Below are 13,243 nucleotides of genomic sequence, written 5' to 3' on the forward strand. Positions count from 1 at the left end.
ATCACAGGAAAGATCTACAAAGCAGTCACCTTTCATTTAGATATAACAGTTGCTAACAGGTCCTCTTACTTCTATAGAAAACTGACCCTAGATATTTTTATATGATTATCATCTCCCCTGTTTTATTGCTGGCTAAATGACTGGACTAAAATATCTCACAGAAAGACATTATATCCTTCCACATTCATATATGTAAAAAAGAAGTAGCAATAATGAGACCAAAAGTTGGTGCTGAGGTGGTTGCCCTAGACTGACCTATTTTACACCTTACTTTTCCCGGTCATTCGTATAACTAATTGAACTGTGGTACCAAGATATGGTGAAATGTACTTTAAGATGGTTTAATCAGAGTGACAAAAGCGGGAGTGTGTAGCTGTTTGCTGGTCTATTTTTATCAGCAGTTCCCTATCAATATCCATACCTGCCAGTCAGGAGTTCATACATTAGGATTCCCAGTGACCAGTAGTCGGCTGAAATGTCATGGCCTTTGTTCAGGATGATCTCTGGGGCTACGTACTCTGGAGTCCCACAAAAAGTCCATGTTTTCTTTCCAAATCCTATTTTCTTTGCAAAGCCAAAATCAACCTTTCAAAGAGAGAAAAGCAAGATGCTTAAGCTTCTTATGATTAAAGTAATAAGTTATTTTGCTGAAGTATACCGATGATCTTAATAATTTAAAAACATGCACTTTTTATAGTTCTGTCTTCTCAAAGAAATAGTCTGTATTGCAAACAAAGTCTCCCTGATAAAACTCAGTTTTAATTGGAAAAGTTGACATGTGAGTATAGCATAAAATTCACATCATTAAAAATAAAGGTAAATCTTTCTTTCTGAATATAGTTTTCATTTTTCCTTTGTTTATGCTAATGGAGGTTAGGGTGTAAACACAGAATCTCTTCTGTACATAAAAATTTTTAAAGACCAGTTGGGCCTACTTAACATCTTTCCCAGAATATAAATGGTTTCTGCTGGATTTAATGAAGTCGACAATTCATTTAGTATTAATTATTTGAAAAGTTATTTTATTGTTGCAGGAAGTAAGTAACATAGTTATGAGACCGGTAACTCTGCCCTTGGTAAGCATAAACAGAAATAAAATTATAATGTATTCTTCATTTTTCTGGAACTCTTTTGAAGGAAGAGTCTTGACTACAGAAAATCTATTTTTTTCTAAAACGATTTGGTTGAAACTACAAATAAAAAACTGCCACTGATTTGATTTCTTTAAAAACCACATGCTGAATAACAATTCTAAAAAGTTTAAAAATGGAATCAAGCTGTAACAGATCCAACAAAAGTTGTGCATTTGTAAATAAGAGAACTTCTCTTCTTTGGTAAATCTTTACAACTTTTGACTGTTGTTATTATTATTACTATTACATAGCCTGGCTAGCATTGCTTGTAAAGCACATTTATTTTCCATGAGCATTATTCTTAAATCTAAAATGTTGAAATGATTTATAGTTTTCCATAATATAAAAACCCATTGCTTGTGAATGGCAGAAAGCTGACTAGAGAAAAGGACTTCTACGCCTGTACACGTGCCAATAAGTATGTTTTCTCGTGCTTATGAAAGCGTGTTTTGCCAGAGTATTGTTAATTCAAACTTAGCCAACTTAATTTTTCATAACTGATGCATCATTTGAAAGAACATTCAGTTGAAAATTGTAATGTTAAAACCTGCTTTTAAGAAAGTTACAACATTGAAAAGGAAAACTGAGATTTCATATTAGCAAATGAACACAGTTTTATAAACAAATATTTTAAATCTGCAGGGCAGAAAGCATGTGTGAAATGCACTGACCAGTTTGGCATAACCTCGGTGATCTAGGATGAGATTTTCTGGCTTGAGGTCCCTGTAAATGATTCCTTTGGAATGCAGATAGGCAAAAGCTTCTACCACACATGCTGTGTAAAATCTGGTTGTAGAATCTTCAAACGAACCTCTGAGATACAGAAAAAGAATGAAAATTGTACGAAAAATTAGTTTCTCTAACATGGCTTTATTTTTTTTTTCTCATTTCACTATACTCGTTTGCCAAAATTTAACCCAGAGACCACTGTCCTAATAGCTAAATGTTACATGATTGCCATTACATTGGATTTTCCGAAGCATTCAAGGATTAAGTTAAGGAATTCTCTGTCTTTATGAATGGAATAGTTAAATTTCACTTCCTGAAAGGGCTGAAAGAACAGTTAAACACACAACACATTTCATGTACTTAGTGTTTTCCTCTCAACAGCCCACTACAATCTAAAAAGGCACAGACTTATAGCAGTAGGCAGGAGAAAAAAAAATCCTATTTTAGAATTTGCTTACCAAGCATTTGTTTTTTAAAGGAGAAGTTTATGGGTTATTCATATTTATTCTTAGAAGGCCTGTTTTTTAATCTTTTTAAATAATGCACATACAGTTCATGAAAGTGTGAATAAAAGCTACTGTTTTCAAAGAATCACTCTGGAAATGAGTTGTAATGCTACTGATGCAATCATAATGCAAACTAAGTACTCTTCTGTTTTTGAAACTCCTGCAACCAAAACAAACAATATCTATCTCCTACACGACTGCATTCTTATTAAGAGGAAAAGATGGACTAAAAGACAATTAGAAAGAAAAAAGTAACTGGAAGGGAATGTTTATTAGTAATCTTGATTATGATGTTTAGCAGGAAGGCTCTCTCTCTCTCTCTCTGTCTCAAATATATGTGATATATGGGCACATACGTGTTGATTGATTGAATGAAATAATTTACAAAAAACCTTAGTATCTAAGGTTAAACCCTTCTTTCTAGGGCAGAAAGTTTAAATTTTAACTCTTCCCCCACCATGGTACTTCTTAAATAAACCATGTTCTTTTATTCTTTCTCAAGTAGTAAGCACAATTTAATAATTTCATTTCATAATTTAAAAATATTAGTGTGAACATCAGCTCCTGAGGTGGTTGAGAAGTAACATGAGTGACAAGCACACAAATTATTCTATTAATAGTGTGCAACAAATGATAGTCTCAGAGCTTGCTTTCATGAGTCTCTGATGCCTGTTTGCATTTTGGTGACACTTTTTTTTTCCCCAAAGTTGTGGAGTAAAGTTTAACAAACTGGGCAATGGAATATGGTTACATTTTTACAAAATTTATAAGTGAATCAAGGCTAAAGCAACCACTTTTCAGGTTATCGTTCAGAAAAAGGTAGTATCTTCCAGAAAGAGAATGTCTTTGGTTCAGCTACTAATGTAACTGGAGTTTTTCACTGAAATAATCAGTTTTCCTAAGACAAATATCATTCTTCTGAAACACAATTAATTCTAGGCATAATGATATGCATTCCTCTAGATTCTAGAATCCTAACTATAGTTACCATGATTCTTGAATCTCTCTTGAATAATATCTGAATGGAACAATTGCGAATTTATGAGCACAAGAGAAAGTTTGAGAATGGCATCCGTATGAGGAAATGAATGATATACTTCATGGTACAATCTTCCTCTGACTTGAAGATATCCTTGGCAGAGCTAAAATTCTATAATCGTATGTATTTGCAAAGGGATTAAAGTATTGCCTTGAAGGTCCTTTCTTCTTTGCCCTTAATTAAGTAGGTTTACCTATCAAAAGAAGCATATTTCTTTCACTTGAAGAGATTATATACCTTAAAGAGTAAGCATCTGTGTATCTATAATTAATATACAGCTTTAGCTACACTGCTATGAATTCAATCCCTTCTCAATGGAGAGCATTGCAAAGTAAAACAAAACAAAACAAAATGAAAGAGTAAAGGGAATGGTCTTATTTTATTTCACACTATATGTCTTGTTGTTATTATTTTTTTTTGAGATGGAGTCTCACTCTGTCACCCATTCTGGAGTGCAGAGGCACCATCTCTGCTCACTGCAACCTCTGTATCCCAGGTTCAAGTAATTCTCGTGCCTCAGCCTCCCAAGTAGCTGGGACTACAGGCATGCACCACCATGCCCAGGTAATTTTTTATGTTTAGTAAAGATGGGGTTTCACCATGTTGGCCAGGATGGTCTTAACCTCCTGACCTCGTGATCCACCCGCCTCTGCCTCCCAAAGTGCTAGGATTACAGACGTGAGCCACCGTGCCCAGCTGAACTCATTCTTTTTTATGGCTGCATAGTGTTCCATGGTGTACATGTGCCACATTTTCTTTATCCAGTCTGCCCATTGATGGACATTTGGGTTGGTTCCAAGTCTTTGCTATTGTGAATAGTGCTGCAATAAATATACGTGTGCATGTGTCTTTAAGTAGAATGATTTATAATCTTTTCAGTATATATCCAGTAATGGGATTGCTGGGTCAAATGATAATTCTGATTCTAGATCTTTGAGGAATTGTCACACTGTCTTCCACAATGGTTGAATTAATTTACACTCCCACCAACAGTGTAACAGCATTCCTATTTCTCCACATCCTCTCCAGCATCTGTTGTTTCCTGACTTTCTAATGATTGTCATTCTAACTGGCATGAGATGGTATCTAATTATGGTTTTGATTTGCATTTCTCTAATGACCAATGACGATGAGCATTTTTTCATGTGTCGGTTGGCTGCATAAATGTCTTCTTTTGAGAAGTGTCTGTTCATATCCTTTGCCCACTTTTTGATGGGGTTGTTTTTTTCTTGTAAATTTGCTTAAGTTCCTTAAAGATTCTGGATATTAACCCTTGTCAGATGGATAGATTGCAAAAATTTTCTCCCATTGTGCAGGTTGTCTGTTTACTCTGTTTACATCAGGACTGTCTAAATGTGATTTGATTGGGCCTTTTTGAAAGCTTACACATTCCTGATTACTGTTAGTAGAAGAGGAGATTATTTCTACAGTTGTGACTCTGGGCAACATACCTCTGCTTCCCTAATAGTCAATTGGTAATAGAATCAAAAGGACAAATGCATTGTTAAGGTTGTAATGAGTAAATGCTTAGGTGAGAGATCAATTTCTCATGAAATCTCTGCAGAGTATTGTATTTGCATTCTTAATAAGCTAGTCATTAGCAGAAAGATGGAAAAATGCTAATACAAACCTAAATTCATGAGAGGAGGCTATATTTTAGAATATGGACCCCGAAGCAAGAATCCTGGGCTCAACTCCAGACTCCATTTACTGTTTGTTCTTGAGCAATTAACTATATGTCTCTGGGTTTCTGTGTTCTCGTGTGCAAAATGGGACTAATAAAAGTAACTATCTCATTGGATTGTTGTGAAGATCCAAATAATTAATAATGCATGTACCGAAAATAAGTGTCTGGTACACAACTTGGGCTCACTAAATGTAATAGTAGCCACTATGATTGAGCACCAGAAAACTCTTTTTTAGCTACTATGTCTTAATATAGGAAAATTAACTAACATAGTATAGAACAGGGATGAAGCATTTTCAGGGTGGAGGTTGGGGGTTTGCAACACCAATCCTCTCTGTTATTGAAGTGCTTCTGACTGCCAAAGCTAACTGCCACAAATCAACTGTGAAGAATCCTCTGCTAATCTCTGTTCTTTTCACTTTCCCCATGCTTTTCACATGGGCCAAAATTACCCTTTTATTGCCTGCTCTCCCTTTTTCACCATGAAGCAAACGGACCACAAATTGTACATCTTAAGGTCTTCAGTTCTTGACAACTCTATTTGTTTCCAGTTTTCTCTGTCTTGAGTCATTTTGGAATGTGGAGGGTTTTAGAAATCTAGTTTCCATTCCTTCAACACATTTATAGTGAGTATCTTTCACATATAAATATATTTGTGACTGCTTTTGAAAATTAAATGAAAACCTTGTCTCAAACTTTGATAAATCTGTACAATGCACGTACACAAAATGTTTACCAGCACCTCACTGTCCCATCACTGGATGTGTGATGTAGATAAGTTGTGAATTTTAAAATAGACATCTTGAAAGCAGTCACAAAGCATAGCACTGAGGTGACTCACAATGAAAAATTACTATTAGAATTGCAAATGACAATGTAAATTTGATTTAAAACAAATAAACTCTGTTTCATCAACAGTTTCGAGAGTTGCTTAAAGAAATAAATCACTTGCCTTATATAACTGTTTGAAATAATGAATTATGCCTTGACAGCTGTGTCATTTCAATTAAAAAAAGTAAGAGAGAAGGCCCTTATGCCCTCTTTGGGGATGGATGCTTGTTTTAAGCTAGATGGCAGTAGATAACAATTTGAGAGAAATAGAAGGTTATTTATGAATATTGATAGACTCAAATTAAAATTTAATCACAACGTTTAGTCAACTTGTCATAAACTGAGTTCTTGGATATCAGAATGTAACAGGAGCAAAGCATCTTTCATCAGAATATTTCACCTTTTTCATTGACGAGTAACAACAATCACTGAGTGTATGAACCTGAAGTATGTTGCAATCTGTGCAGATTTATTGCCAATTGTAAACTGAGGGAGGCTAAATTATTACAAAGATACTTATTTTCTTTGAAATACCTTCAATCTATGCCAGCTATTAGGGCATCTAAGATAGAATTTAAATAATTACCACCTTCCACAAAATAGCCAGAATCAATGAGACTAAATATAAAAAGTAATGCAGCATTCATGGGTTTACAACATACATATGGTATGACATGACCAGAAAGTGAGATGTATGACATTTGAAAATTATGGTTTCAGAAGTCGTTATTTAAGATATTCAGTAAGAAAAATAAACATACATATGTTAAAAATTCTAATTAAGTAAATGAGATGTTAAATTTTATTCAGTTCAAATATACATTAAATACTGATATTAATATATAATACATGTGTTAATGTTATACATTATATTCTATGTTAATATAAATACTAATATATATTTATTTACCATATTAACCACTTACACATTCTTACAAAAATTGCAGGATTTGCCAATTCTTTAAGTGTTAGGGAGGGAAGGTGAATGAAATATAATTTGTACCAACTTATTACAAATAATAGGACAGAACTAGTGGGAGACAAAGTGTCATAAATTAGAAAATAAAGCATAATAGCTAACAAAGAATAAACCAGGGAAATTTATAGGGGCAATTAACATTTCAATGCTGTAGTTCATGTCTCAAAGCTAGGAAATATGTATTAGTCTTCAAGCCATATTCCTATTTGTAAATAGATGGCATCATTTTAATTCTTACTTCTTGACAGCAAATACAACAAATAAAGAGCTGCCCTGTGCCGCCTCACTTCTCTTCTCTTCTCCCCTCCCCTCCCCTCCCCTCCCCTCCCCTCCCCTCCCCTCCCCTCCCCTCCCCCCCTCCCCTCCCCTCCCCTCCCCTCCCCTCCCCTCCCCTCCCCTCCCCTCCCCTCCCCTCCCCTCCCCTCCCCTCCCCTCCTCTCCTCTCCTCTCCTCTCCTCTCTCTCTCTTTTTTTTTGGACGGAGTTTCTCTCTTGTTCCCTAGACTGGAGTGCAGTGACGCAATCTCAGCTCACTGCAACTTCTGCCTCCTGGATTCAAGTGATTCTCCTGCCTCAGCCTCCTTAGTAGCTGGGATTCCAGGCACCCACTACCATGCCCAGTTAATTTTTTTGTTGTTGTATTTTTAGTAGAGATAGGGTTTCACCATATTGGCCAGGCTGCTGTCGAACTCCTGACCTCAGGTGATTCACCCGCCTCAGCCTCCCAAAGTGCTGGGATTCCAGGCTTGAGTCACAGCTCACAGCCTCTGTGCTTCTTTTCTATGTTGATGAGAAGACAGAAAATGAGAAGCAGGGAATGGTCATCTCAGCTGTGAGGTGAGAGAAGGATGATGTCTGGGTTGTCATCAGAGTCTTCCTGTGCTAAATCTCTGAGGCTCGGAGTTATTTCCATGTCAGTAATGAATAAGGTCAGGCCAGCCTATCTTCAGATCAGTCTAAGTAAATTTCTTGTATACTTTCAGAATAGCTTTTCCATTATTGCTTCTGTCCTCTGACACAAGAGGAAAACTGAATACATTGACAGGGTGGATTTTTTGACCCCAGATATTTTCATATATACTGTGACTAATAGCATAACGGCATAATCTTTCCCTTGGTATTTTTTTATATATTTCTAACAATTAATCTTTAAGATTTTCAACCTCAATTTGAACAAACAGAAAGCTGGTCAATGGCAATATTAATTGGAGCCTGAATGTCTAAAACTATGTTTTTTTCCCCTGGCAAGTTTTTTGAGAAGGAAAAGGAAAAATCACTTAGAATAAAAATAAGGCTACATGCCTACATAGGAAAGAAAGTTGGCCAGGGATAATTATTCTCAGATGATTTTACCTATAGTGGTTAATTCAGCACCTCTAAATCTTTAGGAACAAGCAGGTAGCCACTATTACTCTAGATCATGACTCTTCATGGAGTATTAAATATATTGGGGGGCTCAGCAATTGTGTACCTCAAATCCAAGTGTGATAAAGGGGAGGAACAATGTAAGGACTATTTCTGTAGATTATGACTCTTCATGGAGTATTAAGTATACTGGGGGGCTCAGCAACTGTGTACCTCAAATCAAAGTGTGATAAAAGGGAAGAACAATGTAAGGACCAAAAAGCAACCAAGTGGAAGTAAAGAAATCCATTGACATTTTCCTTCCCTTTACTCCTCCCAAAGTAAGCTGCTTCTTAATAGCAAACCTTTGCTACCAGAGGCATCAGGATACATCTCACTCAGAAGGCTTGGCTGGCATTATGAACAAAATGTGAAATCGAGTTACATAAGGCAAATTATGAAACAATACTTTCGAAAATAAGTTGAAAACGAATGCCTGTGCATGTTTGATACCTAATGAGTGGACTTTAAATTGAGTTTTATTATCATCATTATTATTATTGTTTTTATTGTTCTGGTTAAGAACATCATTAAATGATTTAAAAAGCTATGAGAAGATGTTGGAGAGATCATGGCAGTTGGGAGGCAGGACTAGATTGCAGCTATGGACAGAGTAGTGGGTGATGGCTCACATTGTGAATTTCAGCTCCAGATCGACTGCAAGAGCAAACCAGCGATTCCAAGAGGACCCAAATACCCTCTGAAGGAAGTGGACTGCTGCAGGACCCAGGAGACACCCCAGAACTGTGAGTGCCTCAACTGTGGAAGTGGGAAAGGGAAACCCTCCTCCCGGGACACACCCCGCCACAGGAGAAGCTGAAGGTCTGTTTTTGGGAGAAGTTTCCGACTTTACTTGGAGTTGAGTCAGTTTGGAGAGCTGAGTGATATACAGGGGAAGAGGAAGCAGCAGAAAGGCCCTGGGAGCTCGCTGGGTCCCCTAGCAGGCCATTCCTGCCTGGCACCAAAGGGATCCAGCAGAAAAGGAGCAGGGGGTAAAACTACACAGGCAGAAGCAAATCTGTAGCTGAACTTTGCAAAAATTTGAACTGGGTGAGAAGTCTCCTGTCCGGAACTCGGGGGAGGACGCAAATCTGGTGTGTAGGCTTCACAAGTGGAGGAAGAACCAAACCCTTTTCTTTCAAAGCTGGGAGGCAGATAGCCTGGGCCAGGTTTTCAAACCCCTATCACTCTCCACCTGGAAATGGTCTGGGGGCTGTTGGGGCTGGCACAGTGGAAGTGAGACTGGCCCTTCAGTTTGCATGGGAGCTGGGTGAGGCCTGTGACTGCCTGCTTTCCCCCACTTCTCTGACGACCTGCATGACTCAGCAGAGGCAGCCATAATCCTTTTAGGTACACAACTCCAGTGACCTGGGAATCCCACCTCCATCCCCCACAGCAGCCACAGCAAGACCCACCCAAGGAGAGTCTGAGCTCAGACACACCTAGCCCCACCCCCCACCTGACAGTCCGTCCCTACCCACACTGGTAGCAGAAGACAAAGGGCATAAAAACTGGGAGTTCTAGGATCCTGCCCACCTCTGGTTCCTCCCCGTAATACCACAACTGATGCTTTCTGGAAAGTGCCACTTCCTGACAGGAGGCCAAACAGCACAAAAAAAGAACATTAAACCACCAAAGCTAAGAACCTTCATGGAGTACGTTGTACCCCCCACCACCTCCACCAGAACGAACATTGGTATACAAGGCTGAGAGAACCATAGATGGTTCACATCACAAGACTCTGTGCAGACTACTCCAAGTACCAGTACGGAGCCAGGTAGACTGGCTGGGTGGCTAGACCCAGAAGAGAGACAATAATCGCTGCAGTTTGGCTCATAGGAGGCCACATGCATAGGAAAATGGACAGAGTACTACATCAAGGGAACACCTAGTGGGACAAAAGAATTTGAACAACAGCTTTCAACCCTAGACCTTCTCTCTGACAGAGACTATCCAAATGAGAAGGAACCAGAAAACAAACCCTGGTAATATGACAAAACAAGGCTCTTCAACACCCCCCAAAAATCACACTAGTTCACCAGCAATGGATCCTAACCAAGAATAAATCCCTGATTTACCTGAAAAATAATTCAGGAGGTTAGTTATTAAGCTAATCAGGGAGGGACCAGAGAAAGGTGAAGCCTAATGCAAGGAAATCCAAAATATGATACAAGAAGTGAAGGGAGAAATATTCAAGGAAACAGATGGCTTAAAAAACAATAAAAAATTCAGGAAACTTTGGACACACTTTTAGAAATGCAAAATGCACTGGAAAGTCTCAGCAATAGAACTGAACAAGTAGAAGAAAGAAATTCAGAGCTCAGAGACAAGGTCTTTGAAATAGCCCAATCCAACAAAGGGAAAGAAAAAAGAATAAGAAATATGAACAGCCAGGTGTGGTAGCTTATGCCTGTAATCCCAGCACTTCCAGGGGCTGAGGCGGGTGGATCACGAGGTCAGGAGGTCGAGACCATCCTGGCTAACATGGTGAAACCCCATCGCTACTAAAAATGCAAAAAATTAGCCGGGCGAGGCGGTGGGCGCCTGTAGTCCCAACTACTTGGGAGGCTGAGGCAGGAGAATGGCATGAACCTGGGAGGTGGAGTTTGCAGTGAGCCGAGATCGCACCACTGCCCTCCAGCCTGGGCAACTGAGTGACACTCCGTCTCAAGAAAAAAAAAAAAAAAAAAAGAAAGAAAGAAATATGAACAAAGCCTCAAAGAAGTCTGGGATTATGTTAAATGACCAAACCTAAGAATAATTGGTTTTACTGAGGAAGAAGAGAATTCTAAAAGCTTGGAAAATGTATTTGGTGGAATAATCAAGGAAAACTTCCCCAGCCTTGCTACAGACCTAGACATCCAAATATAAGAAGTACAAAAAATACCTGGGAAATTCGTCTCAAAAAGATCTTTGCCTAGGCACATTATCATCAGTTTATCCAAAGTTAAGACGAAGTAAAGAATCTTAAGAGCTGTGAGGCAGACACACCAGGTAACCTATAAAGGAAAACCTATCAGATTAACAGCAGATTTCTCAGCAGAAACCCTACCAACTAGAAGGGATTGGGGCTCTATCTTCAGTCTCCTCAAGCAAAACAATTATCAGCCAAGAATTTTGTATCCAGCAAAACTAAGCATCATATATATATGAAGGAAAGATACAGTCTTTTTCAGAAAAACAAATGCTGAGAGAATTCACTGTTACCAAACCACCACTACAAAAACTGCTAAAAGGAGCTCTAAATCTTGAAACAAATCCTGGAAACATATCAAAACAGAACCTCTTTAAAGCATAAATCACACAGGACCTATAAAACAAAAATACAAGTTAAAAAGCATAAACAAAAAACAAAAGAAACAAAATATACAGGCAACAAAGAGCACAACGAAGGCAATGGTACCTGACATTTCAATACTAACATTGAATGTAAATGGCCTAAATTGGCCACTTAAAAGATATGGAACTGCAGAATAGATGCAAACTTGCCAATCAACTATCTGCTGCCTTCAGGAGACTCACCTAACACATAAAGACTCACATAAAATAAAGGGCTGGAAAAAGACATTTCATGCAAAGGGACACCAAAAGCCAGCAGGGATAGCTATTCTTACATTAAACAAAACAAACTTTAAAGCAACAGCAGTTAAAAGAGACAGAGGGGCATTAAATAATGATAAAAGGCTCTGTCCAATAGGAAAATATCACAATCCTAAACATACATGTGCCTAACACTTGAGCTTTCAAATGTATAAAACAATTACTAATAGACTTAAAAAATGAGATAGATGGCAACTCAGTAATAGTGGGGGACTTTAGTACTCCACTGACAGCACTAGACAGGTCATCTAGACAGAAAGTCAACAAAGAAACAATGGATTTAAACTATATCTTGGAACAAATGGACTTAATAGATACATACAGAACATTTCATACAACAACTGCAGAATACACATTCTATTTAACAGCACATGCAACTTTTTTTCCAACATAGACCATATGATAGGCCATAAAATGAGCCTCAATAAATTTAAGAATATTGAAATTATATCAAGCACTATCTCTGACCACAGTGGAATAAAACTAGAAATCAACTCCAAAAGGAACCATCAAAACCATACCAAGTACACGGAAATTAAATAACCTGCTCCTGAATGCGCATTGGGTCCAAAACGAAATCAAGATGGAAACTGAAAAATTCTTTGAACTGAAAGACAATAATGAAACAACATATCAAAACTTCTGGGATGGAGTAAAGGCTGTGCTAAGGGGAAAGTTCATAGCCCTAAATGCCTACATCAAAAAGACTGAAAGAGCACAAACTGACACTCTAAGGTCACACCTCAAGGAACTAGAGAAACAAGAACAAACGAAACCCAAACCCAGAAGAAGGGAAATAACCAAAATCAGAGAAGAGCTAAATGAAATTGAAGCAAGCAAACAAACAAAAGAATACAAAATATAAATGAAACAAAAAGCTGGTCCTTTGAAAAGATTAATAAAATTGATAGATCATTGGCAAAATTAACCAAGAAAAGAAGAAAGTCCAAATAACCTCACTAAGAAATTAAACAGGAGATATTACAACTGATACCACTGAAATATAAAAGATCATTCAAAGCTACTATGAACACCTTTATGCACAAAAACTAGAAAACCTAGACGAAAAGGATAAATTCCTGGAAAAATACAACCTTCCTAGCTTAAATGAGGAAGAATTAGATACCCTGAACAGACAAGCAGTGATATTGAAATGGTAATTTAAAAATTACCAACAACAGAAAAGTCCAGGACCAGATGGTTCATGGAACAATTATAGCAGACATTCAAAGAAGAATTTGTAATAATCCTTTTGACACTATCCCACAAGACAGAGAAAGAAGGAACTCTCCGTAAAAATAATAAGGGTGAAGCCAGCATCACCCTTATACCAAAA

At 37.7% G+C, this 13,243-nt stretch overlaps 1 protein-coding gene and 1 long non-coding RNA gene across 3 annotated transcripts in view; one reads left to right on the forward strand and one right to left on the reverse strand.

Annotated features, from left to right (window-relative positions):
• Window positions 1–13,243, reverse strand: part of PRKG1 (protein kinase cGMP-dependent 1) — a 1,347,543-nt gene that overhangs the window by 13,343 nt on the left and 1,320,957 nt on the right. For both annotated transcript variants that reach the window (XM_030940495.1, XM_030940494.1), the window contains exons 13-14: window positions 1,805–1,946; window positions 422–585 (exon numbers count right to left, since the gene is read on the reverse strand). In XM_030940495.1, the coding sequence (XP_030796355.1) occupies window positions 422–585; window positions 1,805–1,946 (306 nt within the window). The remainder of the gene's footprint in view (window positions 1–421; window positions 586–1,804; window positions 1,947–13,243) is intronic.
• LOC115900356 overlaps window positions 1–13,243 on the forward strand; it is a 49,835-nt gene that overhangs the window by 12,906 nt on the left and 23,686 nt on the right. The window lies entirely within an intron of this gene.

Source organism: Rhinopithecus roxellana, chromosome 11 (genome assembly GCF_007565055.1).
Source record: "Rhinopithecus roxellana isolate Shanxi Qingling chromosome 11, ASM756505v1, whole genome shotgun sequence".
Taxonomy (NCBI): Eukaryota; Metazoa; Chordata; class Mammalia; order Primates; family Cercopithecidae; genus Rhinopithecus; species Rhinopithecus roxellana.